This window comes from Sylvia atricapilla, chromosome 1 (genome assembly GCF_009819655.1).
Source record: "Sylvia atricapilla isolate bSylAtr1 chromosome 1, bSylAtr1.pri, whole genome shotgun sequence".
NCBI lineage: Eukaryota > Metazoa > Chordata > Aves > Passeriformes > Sylviidae > Sylvia > Sylvia atricapilla.
In genome coordinates this window covers 87,544,255-87,563,407 of record NC_089140.1, presented here as the reverse complement: position 1 = coordinate 87,563,407, position 19,153 = coordinate 87,544,255, and the positions used below count along the sequence as shown (strand labels likewise).

The 19,153-nt window shown below is 36.9% G+C and overlaps 1 protein-coding gene across 1 annotated transcript in view; it reads left to right on the top strand.

The window, feature by feature from the left end:
• Nucleotides 1-19,153, top strand: part of MOCOS (molybdenum cofactor sulfurase) — a 203,077-nt gene that overhangs the window by 144,518 nt on the left and 39,406 nt on the right. The window contains exon 6 of the mRNA XM_066327179.1: nt 8,663-8,862. Coding sequence (XP_066183276.1) covers nt 8,663-8,862 — 200 coding nt within the window. The remainder of the gene's footprint in view (nt 1-8,662; nt 8,863-19,153) is intronic.

The following is a 19,153-nucleotide window of genomic DNA, read 5'->3' as shown; positions in this document are numbered from 1 at the left end:
CTTCTAGATGCAGTGAGTTTCAGAAGCTCAGAGGAATGAGCAGTGTAATAGAAACCTCCCAAAAGTTAATTTATATCAGCCAACACTGCAGGACATTCTGCTTATAAAAAAACCTGATGCTGTCTTACAGGAGTGACTGCTGAGCATCCCACAGCAATGGCTATATTTTAAGAACCACTGGCATCTCACTTTCATTGCATGAGCTCTTGAGAAGTGAGGCTGGAACTATAACATCATTGCTGAAAGCTGTGTGTCAAGAGTGTGTAACACTGTGCCAAAGTAGCCATTTTTTGCTCTCAGTTTTTCCTTTCCCTGTCTGTGAAATGTTTTCTGTGTTTACACATCTCACAAACTTAGCAATGAACTTCAAAAGGTCTGAGCCTGCTATGTCCAACCAGAAAAGACAGCCACAGGATGGAGGGTGTGTCAGTGGGTCACGTTTTGGTCCTCACAGAAACAGTGACTGATGTAAAGCAGGCTTAATGCTGTGACCTCAGGGCAGATTATGTATTAGCTATAGGTCTCTCTTGTGGTGTTAGTGTAGATAATTATTAAAACAACATTAACATGGTGAAAAAGCCTGGGAGAAGCCCTGGCATGGTTCAGTTTAGCATGAGGTTCCAGAATTCAGAACACTTTTTATTGTTGACTCACACTGCCTAATGATTAAGACATCAAATTAGAGACATTTCAAAGCAGTTTTTGTAATTCATTGTATGTGCTTTATTACCACTGTTTCATTAATGACACTATTCCTTCCATGGTAGGTATTGTTGTTGTTATTATTATTATTATTATTATTACTATTGTTATTATAGTAACAGTTCCAGCAGACACCTAGTCTGAGGATGCAAAACAAATGGCAAAACATCCTTTAGGCTATTAAAAAATTATGACTATCAATAAATCCAAAATTTCTCTAAGAAAAATATTGTTCTTTTCATAAAAATGGATAGAAACTATTTTACGAACTTCCTGTATTCCTGAAAGTTACAAATGAAGAATGGGGAAATTGAATTTTTTTTTTTTCTTATTCCATTACTATTCAGCATCAGGCTTTAAGACTTGTCCTCTGGAAACTTTTCTTTTAGTGTACTCTGATTCTTGGTTTAATTAATGAACTTGTGGTATTTTCTGCATTGCTGTGATGGGAAAGTTCTGTGGAGCCTTAGATATAGCAGGATACAAAGGCTGCACAAGAGCAGAGATGGAGCATCTCACTACTTCATACACTGTCAGGAAAAGCCTTGGTTCAGAGATTGTCAGAGAAAAAGAGGAAAGCTGTCCAAGCAAAATTATGAGTAAGGGAAAAAGCTGTACTGGAAATCAATATGCTGCCTTGGACACCAAAGTATTTCACTAATAGAGAGATTCCAAAAACATTATGCTAACTGTTTTGCTAATACAAAACTTATAGGAAGGTAGAGTCAAACCAATGGATACTGAGGTGTGAGTTCTGGGCACAGCATCAGCCATTCTTCTGCACTGAATGCAGGCAGGGTGAGCTTTGAAGCAGAATGGATTTATATCCTATCAAGGCTTTAGATTGGGATCTGTCATCTTAGGAAGGAAAAGAAGGAAGCTGTCAGGGTTTTCAGAATATTTCAAACGGTTCTCTTGATGCTGAGGGAAAAATTTCCTCCCACAAACCCCCCAGAACATTTGGATTTCTCTTTATATTCAGTCTATTTCTGGTGTGAGCTTTTTGTATACACTGGTCTGTGCCTCCCCTCAGGGGAAAATGAAAACAACCCACAAAACTGTGGAGATCTTACAAAATCATGATACTGTCAAGTAGCACTGGTGGCTGAGTCTTATAGAAAAGTTATTTTTTGGAAGAGCTCAACTTAAATGCACATCTGATGATAATATCAATTTAGCTGAGCAGATGACAAAGGTTTAGATGACTCCAGCTATGTTACAGTGATTAAAAATTGCTCCTGATTTGAATAAGTAAATTAAAAATTAATAAATAAGTGTTCATGCAAAATGAGGGTCAAATTAGTCTTATTGGCTTGAAAATGTAAGACTTGCTGCCTCATCTTACATTTTCTAAATTCCCATGATATAGCTGTGAGAAAAAGAAAGAGCTTTATGCTCTGCCTTATATTAGCAAACTAGTTGTGGAGAGTTAAAATTACAGGGAACAAGAAACAGTGAAGTTTCCACATGCTGACTTCAAGGAATTGTGCATAGCAGGCTCCATTAAACAAAGGACAGAGACATTTCATAATAAAGCAGAAAAGAGGCCTATATGTAACATTCAGGTTTCTAACAGCTGCCAGGAGAATTCATGTGCTTTTATAGTACGAACTTCTCTTGCATTTCGTCCTTAAGATGACAGAATCATAAGCAGAAGTTGTTCTGCTGGACTGAGAAAAACTTTGGGACATAAAGCCTTTAGAGATAAAATATCAGTATCAAATAAATACATACTTTTAGGGATGATTCTGTTGTTCTCACAGAAATCTCTTTGGGCTCATGTCATCCAGCACTCTGAAGTAAAGCCTGAATGCTGCTTCCATGAGGTGTGAAAGGCACTCTGCCTTTTTGAGAAAGACTCCCCAGTCTTCTTTTATGTTGCTGGTTTTATGGTTTGAGAAGTCATCCTGAAATTATTACCTCTGCTAAGAGTATAGCATGGGCACCTGGAAGAAAATAATAAAGCATGGACAGAAATACATACTGGCTCAAAAAAGAAATCTTCTAATAGCAAACAGTAAATGAAATGTACCTTACCTGGAGCTTATTTGAATTTTTAGATAGCTATTAATCTAAGAAGCAGATAACTGAAACTGAATTGTACCTGTAATTAAAATATTTATACTAAATGTGAGTCAGACAGGTGGCATGTACAACTTCCCCGCTTTCATGCAACTCCCAAGAAACTTTATAAAAGGCAAAGTATTCCTCATTATGATATTTGAAAATTAGGAGCTGCTTCTTTCAGAATATGCTGCTCGTTTTATTTAGAACAGAGACTTCAAACTCCCCTCACTGTGTGAAAATGGAGCTTGAATTAGCTGCTCTAAAGGAGTGGGAGATGGGGCATCAAAGAGCCTTCTGTTCATTAAGATAAACACTGAATATATGTTTCATGTTTGGTTTCAGTATAACATTCTGAATAGAGGATTAAGCAGTTGCTTCCCACAGTCTTAAACTATTGAGATGGTGTGGGAGAAGGAGGAGAATAAAAGGATTTAAGCTATTATGCAAAGAATTAGTGTTGAGAGAGTAAAAGGTCCCCCTATGACCCATTGAATTCTGCATGGATTTAGTTGTGTTGAGGGTGTAACATGGCTCTCTGTTTTGGACACACAGAAACTACATAATTAGGTCGCGAGAGTCCATCTAAAATTTGAATCTGGACAATGATCTTGTGAAATGGATTCTTGACAGTTGATTATGTACTGTCAAACCAAATTATGTACTTTTCAGGGGAAAAAAAAACCCATGGTTTCATAACCAAAATTTTCTTTTTATATAATTCTTTTTTTTTCATCTTAACCTTACAAAGAAGCCTGTATTATTTTTCTAGAAGTACCAATGACAATTGGAGACACATATTTTACCCTTCTTGCTCTCAAATGCAGTCACCTTAGCTGCAGAAACAGTCACAGTCCACCCCACTTTCTGTTTCCCAAACCAGTTTTTATTATGTGTGTTTTATAGATCAAGCTGATTGAACTGGTCATGTGAATCACAGTGAAAGAAGGGTTTGCAATATGTCCATGCCTTATGCCTTTTCTGTGACTGTGGATGATAGACTTTTTAATGAATTGGCTGGTAAGCCATTTACAGTGGTTTATTTTGAATTAAATGAATGAGATTTTGGTAACAATTAGGACCAACATTGCAGTTCTCTTAAGTCAGAGGAGCTCTTTTCTGTTGACACCAAGGAAATGTTAATGTATTAATTGTAATGTTCAAGTTCTGTGAGTGGCTTTTATACCCTTAGTTCTATTAGCCAGCCCACAAGGACATTTTCATATTTGGGGTTTATATATATATATATTGTTTACTTCATTGTAGTTCATTGCAAATCACATACCTTTTTTCATGTATTTTTTCCTCTAGGCATCTGTTACTCCTCACTCTGGGAAACAGGCAGTAGCTAGATTTGGTCTTAGGGCAGCTATTCTCATAATTTTGGGAGGGAAAGCTCACCAGGAATGGGTATATTTAATTTTTTTTTTTTATAAGTGTAGAAGCTCTACCAAGGGATGAGTGATCAGGTTGATGATATTTTCTTCTCTTTATTTTATTTTCTTTTCTTGTACTTTATTCATAACATTTCAGGGTTGCACTTTGGGGGCAGGGAGTTGGATCATCTTAAGGATATTTCATTTTCATGTTTGCAGCATTCTGTTTAAAACAGGAATGCTAAAGAATAGCAGTGGCTAGAATACATTGTTTAATATGGTTTAAAGCTAAAGCACTCAAATTCACAAAAAAATTGCTGTTACTAAGTTCATCCTCAAGAGATTTTTAGTGGGAAGAATAACACTAAATAGATGACAGATCTCAGTCAGAGACATCCAGTTCTATGCAAAAAAGAACACCAAAAAAGCTCAAAAATTTATCTCAATGTACCCTTCTTGGAGGAAGTGAAGGAAGGACTCCAAATGTTTGACAGGATTTTCAGGTTCTATGGCTTCATTAGCACATTGACTCACCGGTCCTGCGCGGTGATCTGTCTCATTTGGGATTCAGTAGAAGGTGGCTACCTCTTGGTTTCACTCCCTGCTGATTGGTTTGCTGAGATTTCAGCTCATTATTTCTCTGCCTCGTTGCTATCTGTTAGGTGATGCTGACGAACAGTGAATCACATTGCTCTTTCTCTTATCCAAAGATAAACGTGAGATTGGACTTACTGGAGTGATAGAGAATTTGTCGAGCTTAAACCTCAATTTCTGTAGCTTTTTCACACTGAGTTAGAACAATAACTATATTTGTTTTATGTCTCTCTTCTTCCTTATCTCCAGTATTTAGCTTCTCATAATAAGAAAGATAAAAAATGTATTTGAATGCAGATCACACAGGTTTCTGAGTACAGCTTGAAAACCTTAAGCACCAGAGCTTTCATTCTAGAGACTCTTTTCCAGTCTCTGCTTTATCTTAATCTCTTTATTCAAAATCTTTTATAGGTGTTGACATATGCCTGTTTGTCTACAGCTCTTTCAGGAAGAACTAACATTTGAACATTTGGGCTGCTGAAATCTTGGTTCTTTCAGAGAGGAGACTATAGGCTATTACATGTGTGCCATTGTGTAATGCAAAACCAGGTCCCTGCTAACTCAGAATCATTCTTCACTGAATACTTATTGGGCATGTGTATATCTCAGACCTCTCTGATTAGATAAAATTCCACTGGTAAAACAAAATCTCATTCTATTTTGCATAGAACAAGACAGAATTAATGCAAATACTTGGTGTTATCACCAGGCAAGACAAGCAGTGGATTTACGATACCATGATGACAATTGTGAATAGTTTGAATGCACATAGGTTTTACCCTCTTGTAATTGTGACATAACTTCTCTTTCTCTTCCAGATGACTTAACCATCTCACAGTCTCTGTGGAGAGGCATATGCACACGTGCAATTCCTATGGAAGAGCTGACATTATAAATTTATCTATGGGTTATGCAGTGCAGTGGCACTCTGAATTTTCCATGCTTGAACAGTATTAATTTCCATAACAATACCCAGACTGAGGCCTAGGATGGGATGGCAGGTCTGAGGTGGTGGTGACCTATCAGAATGATGTAGTGTGCAAACATACATCAGCAATAGGAGATGTAACAGCATCTCCACAGCTTTGCTAGAATACTTAGGCAAGGAAGTTTGTGTGCAAAAGTACAAGCTTGCTTTGCAATCTCTTCTGCTCAAAAAGTTTACCACTGCAGAAGTATATGGCATTCATTGGGGCAACAATTTGTGTGAAAAATCTAGTGCTACTGGGAAGGGAATTCACTAAATGATCATGTCTGGCTTAATGTAATGTCAAAAAATGCACATGGAGACAAAGTAAGAGGCATATTAATCCACAGAGATGCAGAAGTTTTCTTTTTAACAGAGAAATCCTTACAGTTCTGCTATAGAAAGAAGCTACTGATGAGTGCAGATTGTGGGTTGTGAGCATTCTTTGTGCTGAAGGTATTTATGTATTATACACATAAATACAGTGGATGGTAGTAGATAGACTTCATCGGATGTAATTTAGACATGGGATTAATTCTGAACCAAATTACAGAATGCATAAATTGTTCCTATTTTATAATAACTTCTAGGAGCAACCAGATGCAGTTCACCTTAATGAAATAATGCAATAGTAAGGAATAAAATCCCTAAACTGAGAAGGAGTTAGGGCACTTGAGTCCTACCTAGCACCTTCTTAAAGTGAAGTATCAATGACCTTTTCAGAATTGTAAGTCTTACAAAAGGCTTATGATGTGTTACTACTTTTATTCTCAAACAGAGATTTGTTCTGGTTTTTATTTTCTCTTGCTCACATTCTTGTCCCTAGAAGGGAGATGAGGTAAGCACTGGATTTACGTAATACACAGTATAGATAATTTTGTTGAACAAAATAGAAATAAATCACAGCTATTTTCTGAATATATATCCTTTTTTCTGTCAGAATAAATTTCAGATTGTTGGCATTTTTACCACAAGGTTTTCTGTGACATCAGACCTAATTACCACCTATTCTGCTACTTAAAAATATGCGATCCTGGCAACAGCTTCCTTTCTCCAATCACAGGGCAAGAAAGCAACTGCAGGCTATTGCTTTTGGATTTGTCAGAATAAATAATTAAAAGGCTCATCAGCTACTCACTAATGAACAAGGAAATGTGATTAAGAAACTTTAAAGGAGAATAGCTGAAAACAATATAGAAATGATAGCAGGATGATTGCTGTGAATGAGTGACTGAAATTTCTGAATAGGAGATTTCTTCAACCAGGCACAAGGACAGTAGTTTAATCTTCTATTAAAAGATTCCTGACAGTTTGGAAAAGCTCTGAATCAGGAGATTAGACACATCTCAGAAGCTGACAAGGCAGTCACTTCTCTTAAGACAGCTACTTTCTGGCAAATACTCAGAAATAACTTTTTTTTGTGTGCGGTTTTGGTTTTCTTTTTTGCTATTTCAAGACTTTTAACTTCTACCCAACGACTAGGACATTTCTGACTACTCAATCTTTTATTCTTGGAGACTCTGAAAATACAAATCATCTTTCAGACCAAAATGTTCTAGAGATGCTTGCCAAGTTTACTGTGGCTAACATCTAGAAATTGCACTGATTAGCTGCTGGCATGCTTCCTTGCAAGTGCTTTGCATGTTAGTATCTCATTAAATATCTTATTCCTCTTTATTATTCTTCAGCACCAAAAAAAATGTACTTCCACCTTATATCTAATCTGTTACTATGCTTTTAATGTATGCTCTCCCAGCTTATCTAAAGGAGATAGCACATAATAAAGAAACTCGAAGTGAAATAATAGATGCTGCTGCAGTTCTGCTGCATGTCAGGAGAAATATATCTCTTTTATTTCCTTTATATACATTCATAAATGACACAGTCTTTTTATGAATAAAGGCACAGAAGTCAACAAGATTACAAAATTTCAAGTGTGGAAGTTTCCAGATGCTCAGATATAAAAGTAATATGCACAGAAATGTGAGATTCATAGTTACAAAGGTTAATATAAAAAGGTAAAATAAAAGGTGAAACATGCTCATGAGCCTCAAATAGGATCCTCAGCATTACAGAAAATACTTCGGGTCTAAAACCCAGGAAGAAAAATGCTCTTCTACTTCAAGAGGTCTTTGGTGATTCTTTACTTGTTTTTGTTCTTTCCACATGATGTAGACCCCATGGAGCAGTGCACAGTGTGCATAATGGAAGCTCCTTCAATAGGGACATCTGGCAAAGACACAACCTCTCCTCAAAGAGCAGAGATGTTGAAGGTATTTTCATCTGTCAGGAATTCTCTGCAGTTCTCTTTTCCAAACTGCACAGTGTAGAAAAAAAAAAAAAATCTCTTTATGCTTTTTCCAGGCCATGTTTTGTGAAAACTTGTCTGTAAAGTTCTCTTGAGCCCTGAGATTGCATGGGTGTAGTCAATGAAGCATTCACAATGTCCTTTATTCTTCTACAGAAAGAAGTCGTGGAAGAATAATTCCTCATTATTCAAGTAAATTCCTTGTAAAATGACATTTTTATTCTGTCATTACATTTAGAATTTAATTATTTTTATTTTATCTCAGACATAACAGTTTGTTTTCTGTGCTGTGTTCCCATGATCTCCAGAGTCAGATCTGGAGAGAAATTTGTTTTTCTATTTATTTGTACCAGAACATCTTAGTTTAATGTATAGACTGGAAGTATAAATCTTGTAATTCCTGTAAATCGTTTCAGTGAAACTTTAGCTTTCTACAGTAGATTAACTATAGATAAATCCTTGGTGCAACAGTACTTCTGAAACTTCTACATGAGGAAAGAAACATTTGAAAATTGCATATGCATTTAAAGAAACACAAAACTACCAATTTTGTGCCAATTGCCCCACACTATGCCATTCTGAAAAAATTCCTTTTTTTACGTTGCCATAAAAATTATTCACCTGACATGTATGTGCACTTTTCTTTTGTAGGTGGAATGGAGAAAATTAAACAGCATACTTTTGCATTAGCTCACTACACCTACACTGTGCTGTCTAACTTAAAATATGCCAATGGGGCTCCTGTAGTACGTATTTACAGTGATACAGACTTCAGCAATCCCGATGTCCAAGGTCCAATCATTAATTTTAATGTGCTCGATGAAAATGGAGAAGTGCTCGGGTTTTCACAGGTATGTTTTTCTCTTGTCTTAACTTGAGTTTATGTTTCTGTTGTAGCATATTCGCAATTCATTCTTTATCCTAAAAGAAACATTTTATTCACAGTAGTCCTTTCTGAGGTTTTGGGTTTGATTCTTCACAGCTCTGTACCATATATAAAAGCAGTAGAGAGAGAATCCAATAAATAGTGCTAGCACATTACAAAACGCATAGTAGCCAGAGGCAATATCTTACAGATTTATTACTCCAAAATAGGAAGTTTGGAAGTGGACTGTTTTAACAGGATACATTGACTAGGCAGTTAGATCTTTTGCTGGCTTCCTTCCCTAGAGTACTCAAAATTGGGAAATGAAGAGCAAGTCTGGAAAAGCTGATAAAGAGACTGCCTTGGAGCTTTGACATACAAGTAAAATTAGATCTCAGAATATTGCAGTCACCAATGAAAGAGGAGTTCTCTTTTCCCTTCAGTTGTAACAATTACATTCTTGTAATATTCCTGAGGAACCATGGAATAAGGTTGAATGATCAGTCTAAAGAGTGAGATTCAAGCTCAAGAAATCTTTAGATGCTGTCTTTCTCGGCAGCTTTTTGTAGCCTTTATCTGTCAAGTATACCAAGTATCTTTAAGATAAAGTTTCATTGGGCTTTTCTCCCTTCAGCAAAGAGTGACCATAACTGTGTGTGTGTGGCTGTGCACCACATAGGGAGTGGGCCACACAGGGGAGAGTAGCTCACTTGCTCATCAGCAGAAGCTCATTTTACTCACTGCTTCTTTTTTTTCCCTTGGCTTCCTGAGAGAATAGGATAATGAGGGGAACATGGAAATATGTCTACAAGAGTAGAAAAGATCCATTTCTCACAAGGGAGAGAAGAAGAGAAGCACTTGTTGTGCAGCCTGCAAATGTGGAGTTTTACATTTTTTTTTAAGGCTGATGAACACTGGATGGCTAAATGTAGTGTACTTAGTAAACACTTTTTCACATACATTTTTTTTAGACAATGCTAACAAATAGTGGCAAATGTTCACCACATTTCATTTCAAAGCAGTCCACATTTTAGGAATTATTTATGTAGCCTTCAATATGTGTGACAATATTCAGAAAAAATTGGAGCTATTGACACAACTGTGTTTGTAAAACTCCCTAAACACTTCAATGTTGCTTCTGTTCTTTGATTAAAATCAAAACCTTTATTCTGATTTCTGATTTTCACAACTTCTTAGTAAAATTGGTTCATCCACGTTTCACTTTTTAAAACTCAACTGTTCCCTCAAATTAAAAATTCTTTCATAACCTTATGAATCCATTGTGCCTGTTTGCTAGTGACTGCTCATAAAAAGCTCCTTTATTGATCTGTAACATCTGGATTGTGCTGTTCACCAGATTCTGAAAATTTCTTGTGTATGTGGAATGAAGAATTACAAAATTTTCAAACACATCCCAATCTCATCTGCAGTACCTTGTTTAATTAAAATAATGTGCAATTTAATGACTTTTTAGAAATTAACAAGCACTATTCTTTCAAAAGCTACAATATGTGTGGTATATATAAAATTGGCTACTTTATGGAATGAAATTCTTTCATAGACCCCTTATAGAAGTTATAGGGGAGAAAAATCTTTGCTGCATCTTGTTTATGGTTACAAAGAAAATACATATAGCAGAAAGTAAACTTCATCCGGACAATGTAATCTCTTCATACCTGCATGCATGTCGAAATTTATAAGGGTTTATTCGAATCAAAGTTAAATCCAATACTTCTGTTAATTTTTCGTTAGTGAAATAATATCTTGTGCTTTGGTCATGTCTTTGATCTGCACATTAATGTGGATTCACTGTGCAGTCTCCAAATGCGATCCAATGGAGTCAACAGAACACGGTTTCATCAGGCTCCCAGAAAACGTTTTGGGGGAATTTTTTATGAAGGGGAAAATGGATGATGTTTCTGTCTGACATGTCTACTACTAGTGGACACCAGTTAATGACTCAGGATATCTTTGTATACTGAAAGAGCAATTACAGAACATTCTATTCCTTTATAGATGATACACCATCTATAAATAATTACTTATAACCAGGCATCAAACCAGTTCTATATGCCTTTCTGACAGGCAATTGTTATGTGCCCATTGCCTATTGCAGAGCACAGTGTGACTGGACATTAACATTTGGTAGCTTGAAAAGGACAATATGGCCAGCTGATTCCAGAGGAAATATTATGAGAAAGATTGAAGCGGTTTATTTGGAACACTTGAGATTGGCAAGAAAGACTTCATAAGTAGACACTGTCTTCAGAGGATACCAAGCTTACATTTAAGCCTCAAGATTTGCATAATTGGCATGATATTTAAAACTCTGAACTAAGCCCAAGATATTTAGGATGTGAAAGGCATGTAGTGAAATACATGACATGTAATGCCACTGCTGAAAAATGAAAACAGAGAAAAAAATTATGTCTTTCGTCTGTGTAGCAATGAAGAAGGAAGTTATTCTTACCTGCTCATATGGTTGAAATCCATTTCTCAGTCTTATCAGCTTAATTACCAGAGCTAACAAGACTGTGTCAGTAAACACAAACATTCTTGAATTACATACATAGGGTTAATTGCACCAAGAGAAATAGCCACAATCTCAGGTTCATCTTTGAGTAAAACCTTCATTGCAGCACTGAAGAGCAAATGAAGGCATTTCATTAAAGAGAGAAACAAATAACCACACCATGATTGTACTCTCAGAGATGGCAGCAATTTTTACAGCCTCCTGTCCCAATACAGATGATATAGAATATTTAAGGGATAGGGTGGGAGTGAAATAATTATGCAAGCTACTTGAATTGCTATTGCTTTTTTGTTTAAATATTTCTTTGTGACTGTTGAAGGGTAATACTGTCTTAGAATATTATACTTGGAATAAACTTGTGTTGTATACTATATGTATCATTGGTTTAATTGACAGTTTAATTACTAGTTTAGGGAGTTTTGCTCTAAATGGTAATTAAAACAATTAAATAAGAGGGACTTGTGGACTCCAAACAACAATAGTCACTCAAAAGCTTTGGTTTTAATTTAGATTTTTCATGAAGCATTTATTTATCTAGAAATAAAACTACTCCAGTTTTGAAATTTCCGTAAACCTCTCATCTTTGAGCACTAAAACGGCATTAAATTTCCTCCTTTGAGCTGCACCAAATACTTTTCATGAAAATTATTTCCTTCAGTAAAGCTGTCTCATAGACTACTATTGGTAGTAATTTGTTCTTGAAATCACTTGGGAGGACACCTGTATTCTTTTCACACAAGATGCCTGTCCTCTGCAGTAGCACCTCTGTCATTTTGTTAAGTGTTTACTTGCACTGCAGCATCAAAAAGCCCCTGTTATGAATAGGGGTTGAATTATGATGAGTACTTGACAGGCCCAGGATGTAAAGATGGCCTTTTTGCCAAATGGCTTCTTTATATATACTTGTCTAGTCAAGAATGGATAATTCCCCGGCATTATAGTTTTTGCTGCTAATGAAGTCTGGACAGATGACAGACTGGTAATTTGGAAAGGTGCAAAAGTGCAGGGGTAGAGATGAAGGACCTCTGCAGGATAGAAGCGGATGAGTTGACATTAAAAGCAGCAAGCTGTCGATCTTCTGCTTCCTTGTGGAAAAGAGAAAGCAAACAGCCCTAGACTTTAAAGAGGTCCTGTGATGTAACAAAAGATGGTGTTACAGATATATACATGTGCTGGGTTAATGCAGCAAACTCTTCACACAGAGAATCATCAACTCATTCATAAACAATGAATATCTGCAGCCTTCAGCATATATGGATGTCATGTGTTGTGTCATTCCCAAGTCTTTTCCAGCTTCTCGAAACTGACAGCAATGACTCAGCTTCAATTTGCATCCTTTTCAAAAAACTAAAAAGTTTTATTTTAGCAAAAACTTTCACAGGACTCTATGAAGTCCAACCTGATTTGAATGTCAAAGAGATAGAACAGTCATAAGAGAACAACACAGATTTGAAACAACAATCATACAAAAAAAGTGGATTTGTTATAAACTGGGTCAAAGTGCAAATGTTGTATGTTCTCTTCACATTTGCAGATGTGAAAAAACATCATCTCTGCTCTGGGAGACCTTCAATGCTAATATAATTTATAAAACTTTCTCTTCATTTTGATAGCGAGATGAGACCTGTGAAATTCTCTTTGTATATGCAGTAGATAATTGCAGAGTAATCTTATAATCCCTTCACATTTTATTCTAGAAAGTCAGTTCAGAAGCCAGAAGAAGGGAAAGAGATGGGAGACACAGATGGCCACATGGAATTTTATCTGAAACATTTGTTGAATTGTATGCACTGGAGAGCTCTTACCCAGCCACAACTTTCGGTTCAGTGTTATGCCAGTAGTGAAAAATAGCCCTTCCCTTATCAAACTTTTTCTTTTTCCACTCTGATCTTCTGAGACAATATTCTTTTCTCCTCCTGTGTGTAATGGAGCCAGTAATGGGCTTTAAAAAGTGAACAAACCATCATGGCTGTCTTTTGAAAAATGACTATCATTTCACTTTTCAGCTGTGGATTACCAGCATCCATCCCTACTCTGCTTTTTCACACTGCCTCCTTAGCTTGGAGCCTGAACCTAAGCACAAGTAACTTGCTGTGATTGGCTTACCTGCAAAAGCTCCCTTGGTGTTCATGTATGCTTGCCATGTCCCCTAACGATCCTGTCAGGGAGAGAATGAGCATCAGTCCATTAGCAGTCTCAGCCTTCCTGCCTACCACTTCACACTTGAGTGTGATAGACAAACTGCTGTAACAGGAATAGCTGCCAAAGACAGAGAATGTAAACATTTTGGTTTGCCTAAGGAAGGCTCTTCTGCGGTGTTGCATATGAATGAGTTTTGCCTCTCAAGACTGAGAACCCTGCTCACATAGATTATAATCAGTTTTGCCTAGGAGCCTACATTAGCATGTCCTGGCTCACTCTTATCAATCTAGATAGAGTGAAGGGAAGTCTAGGCTTTGAGTTGACTTTCTTCACCCATTTCTCAATTAAAAGGAAAAAATCAACATTTCTCAAGAGACAACTTCTAGTATGCATCCCCTCAATATAAATCTATAAAATGGTTGGATGACTGCTCTTACTATAGCATGTATCCACTGTTCCACTCATTTTCTTCCATCTCAAGCACCCTTGAATTAATGTAATGTAAGGATTGACTCGATGACTCACTGCTGGGTTTTTCCTTTTCTCCCTTGCTTTCTGTCATTCTGAAGTGAAGACCAGGGTCTTCCATTGGAACGTGTGGCCTCAAATCACTTACATCCAACCACACACTGTGGCACCTTCTGTACTATGCTAGCCTCTTTCTGCTAGCAGTATATGTTAGGAGTATAATCTTTAGTTCCACATCACAGAATATTCTCAGTTGGAAGAGACCTACAAGGATCATCAAGTCCAACCTTAAGTAAATGGCCCATACAGGGATAAAATCTACAACCTTGGTGTTATTTGCACCTTGCTTGAAGAAGGCAAAATCAGAATAAGACTCCCATAATAAACAAAATTTTGTTTTCCTTTTAACCCCACTTATCCTTCTGTATCCAGAGCATTCTGTGTAAGTTAATTGTCTTGTAAGCAGCTTAGCAGCTGAGCTAAATTCAACCCTATGGTTTGAGATGTAGGAGAAAAATATATCTTAGAATTGTATGGTCATCTTTCCTCAAACCTTTCTTACCAGAGGCAGTTTGTTCTGGAACTTAGCTATATTCAGTACTGCAATATATTTCCTGGTAATTGAACTAAATTTCTCTCACTGCAGCTGAAATCCATTATTAAATGTACTGGGCAAAGAAAGTGATACTAGTTTGTGCAGAAAAGCATAAAAAAAAGAGGATTTCAGACGTCCAAGATGAAAGAAGAATTGGACAAGAAGCATGAAGCAGTGTTGTATGAGTGAGGTGTGACGAGGGAAGAGACAGAGCAGTATAGGCAGGTAGAAGTTGTTCTGCTTGTATTTGGACAGGTCTGCAAGCAAAAGTAACATGGGACAAAATGGTGTGAGGCAGGATGGGAAACAAAAAAATAGCTACTCTAGGTAAATATCATGGTGATAGCCAGTCCTAGAAGTGCATTCATACTGTAAGTACACTTTCTTTGATTTGGTTTTACAATATTCTCTTTTTAAAGCCTCCTTTTCTTTTAGTAATATCTGAAGGAATGTTTCAGCTGGACTTAGATTAGTAACCAGGACCTGGCAACAGCCAGGTGAAATGCCCTCCTTCTGCTGTAGGCTTTCAGTGTCACCTTGAGGGATTGAATACCTTATCTTCCCAATTTACTCTCACCTCACAGAAGTGGAGAGAAAATATGTTAAATACTGTCAAATCTTCAGATATCAAGTGGCGGATGCATTTGTGCATACAGACAGCTGGTTCAATACATATTCATATCACTGTTTATCTTTATTACCTGATAAAAGGGCAATACCTGAAGTGGGTAGATTTCCCTAAATAATTGCTGTCTGTGTCTTAGATGATATTTTTAGTTTCACTAGAAGATCATCCCCAGCCCACTGTACACATGGTGTATGGGTACAGAATTAAAGCAATAGCAACATGTGAATTACAGCAGTGGAAAAAAAAAAAAAAAAAAAAAAAAAAAAAAAACACCGAGCATTTCCCATGCACAGGAAGTTGATACCAGGTTAATTAGATCAGACTGACCAGAGCCTGGTACTATTTGTCAGTACTTGTCTGGAAATTCACACCACATCCCTACAAGAGAAAACAAGCAATGAAGGGGGAAACCTCCTACATTTAACCTATTTGAAATAAATCTTCATAGAAAGTTATTAAGCAAGACATCTTTGTTGCTCTTCATATTTAATCCTTTCAGGGGTCTTTTTCCAATCTGTTTCTTTTTACTTCCATGTAAAACAATCATTCAGTTTTGTAAGTGCAGCATTTTTTCATCTGGGCCACAGAAAATGGAAATCCAGCATTTTTTAATTCCAGCTAAGAATGGCTTTTCAGCAATGGTCATATGACTCTGAGCTAGTTACACTAATGCTTTTAGAAGCAGAACCACTCATTATATTAATTTTGATGACTCAGGGAAAGAAAAATATTCTCTAACTTGCTTAATGGGATTTTTGGCCATCTTCCCAATAGCTACCTAAAATTGCTGAAGTGATTACTCACTATTGATTTTTAGCTATGGATTTAGCCATTGATTTCAGGAAGCTAGGAATGGCAGATGGACCAGCACAATAGAATGCAAACAGGATTATAAGGACAAAAAGATTTTTTGAAGATTCCTATTGAACATATACTGATTTCCTTGGCTCCAATTAGTTTCCAATTGTGCTCTGGATGTCTTGGACCAGGGAGATAGCAGCAATGCAGTAAACCACACTGGCATGTCAATAAATGGCGCCTTGTTTCTTCAAACTGGCAAGAAATCATTACAGTCTGGATCTTTGCTTTTGTGACATGGCACTGAGTGATCAAAGACAGCCCTTCCAAAAAGGAGCTCACAATATAGGAGTCAGCTTCATTGATCTAGGTCTGAACATAATCATGAGTGTTGATCACTGGCTGAACATAAGGAGGTGCTGTACTTCAAAGGCTCAATGTGAGAAATGCAGATCTGGTCAGTAGGTAATGAAACTTTCTACTTGTTGAGGTAGTAGTGACAGAGCACAGGCTGAGTTATATCTTCTGTTATATCTTGTTGCAGGGGGACAAAGACACATGTGAGTTAGTGTGCTTGAAATTGCCTACTATTAAACTGCACATCAGAGCTGATCAAGGTTAGAAAGCCTCATGAAAGACTATACTGAAGGTGTTGTCTGACACTGTTTCTCTGGAGTGTCCTTGCACGTTGCTAAGGAAACGAAAAGAGATAAAAGAAAGACGTACATAGTTGTTCAGATGAAAGCATCCGAGATGAATGAGGGAGGCTAAATATTTTCTGTTCAGTAACAGGGCCAAACTGTGGCTCTAAACTACAGACTTTGCCATATGGGAGAAATATGGAAAAAAACCACATGGTACCAGGAAAAGGACTGCACTTTTGACAGCTTCCACTGGATTCCCTTGTCCTTGATCTTGGTAAAAGCTGCCTTTGAATGCAAGCAGTGTCTAGTTTCAGTCCACCATCTGAATCCATTGAAGAGAAAAAGAGACTGGCCCCACCTTCTCTATTACTCTGCTTCTTTCTTTGCACCTTCCTACCCCCTCACCCCTCTGCCCTACCACACCACTGTATAGGATCCTGTGGCTGTAATTAAAAGGAATATGGAAATTTGACCCCACAACCTTCCTGTGTTCTATTATCCTTGTTTTCAGGGGTTAAATACAGACAGAAGAGGATTTAAGTGCTTTAAAAGAAAGAGGAAAAGGTGGAGATTTTGACTGTGACATGAATTAAACCTATGTCACTGGACCTTCAGTAGCATGCACTGCACATTTTTATTCCTAGGCATTATTTCCACTTGTATTAGTCTGCTACATTCCCCTTTATCCTTCTTGATATGGGTTATAGCTTAGTATGGTTTTCCTCTTGCTTCAACATTTCTGATTAGCATCAATTTAACTGAAAGCCTTTAGCTTACAAAATAGCTGGGGATGCTCAATGGGATGGAGGGATACAGATGTTTTCCTATGACTCACAAGAGGATGCCTTGTTGAAGTCAGTTAGGAAACCACAGAGGGCTTGAGTTCCTTTGCTTTGCTTTCTTCCTGAAATCCATCCTTTCCCTGATATCATTTTAGCATACCAGATTTTTATTTTCAATGAATGCAGTTTGAACTGGAGGGGAAAAAAAAACCAAAAAAACCAGAGAAGGTATCATTGGTTGGAGAAACCTATGGTCATTAAGATACCAAATCAAAGAAAGAAAACCAAGCTGTTTAGCTTGCTCATCAGTCTGTTCCATTTCAAATAGATGGATCTTGGACCCATGAAGTTTACATATGCTCAAATAAGTCCATGCCAAATTTGCTTTTATATACAGAAGGAAAGAAAAACCAGTTGAAAAAAATGTTAGGTCAACCATTAACTAGACTGTGTTTCATTGTTTTGTTTTGTTTTTATAGCCACCCTATCCTTTAGAAATCTTCTAGCTTCTGATTCTCAGAAATTAAAATCATTGTTTTCCTTTATGCATGAAGAAGCAAAAGTTCACTATATATATGGCATCTCCTAAGTGAGAATTCCTGCAGAGTGGAAACTTGCATATTTTGAATTATGCTAATCTTTCCAGCCTGCTTCTCTCCCATGCAGTCTTACCTGCTATTTGACTGTCTTTAAAACTAGCTGAGAAAATGATCACATTGACTGTAAAGTTCCTGATAAGATAGCATTTATACTGAGTAAGTATATTCAGGACACTGAGCTTGATGATTTTAGTAAATTTCAATATCTCTGTCTAATACTTCACTGCCTTCTACTGAAGGGATTTTGCTCTGAGTAAGTGATGAATGGAAGAAGACTGAATAGAGATATACATCCTCTCTTTGGTTAATCTAAACCATTGTCAACAACTAGAGAGGCAAAAAGGAAAGGATCAGATTACTCAATAGTGAGGGAATCTGCCCACATAGAAATTATTTCTCTGAAATGGAAAAAAAATAATAAAAGCCTTATTGCAGAAAACTATGCAGTTAAAACAGTTAATGATACCATAACTCAACTAAAATTCCCATCCACCACCCCCCCCCCCCAACTAAATGATTCGGAAACAAGTACTGATTTTTTTTTTCCTTCTGACCTACTTCTTATTAAATTGTATTAAACAAGATTAAGTATGCATTTGCATCAGCAACAGTGTTTCACAGTCAAATGCTGGATGACAGAAAGAGCTAGCTTACTTTCTCTCCAATTCCATGCTATGAATCAGTGAATTAATTTGCCAGTGGATCTGGAGAACAGCATCATGAAGTCTGTTTTATAACCAGCCATCAGTGGTGTGCTGCTGAAATCCTTGTAATGAGCAAATCCATCAGACAGAGAAACTGCTCTGATATTTGGGCATTGGTATTGTAGAAAGCAGAAAGAGAAGTCCTAATCCCAATTCCTGAAGGACAGTACTTGCCAGTATTCAATTAGATGATGTTTTTTTCAGAACACTTCATGATACATTTTTAAAAGTTCCTTTATTCATGTGAATAATTCTTGTGCTACTCAGTAAGATAACTTAGACAAATAAGTACTTGCTTGAATAAAAGCTACACAATTGCATCCTATTGGAATGACTTCAGCAGGGGTTTCTAAAGCATTCACGAATGGTTAGCAGAAGTGAATG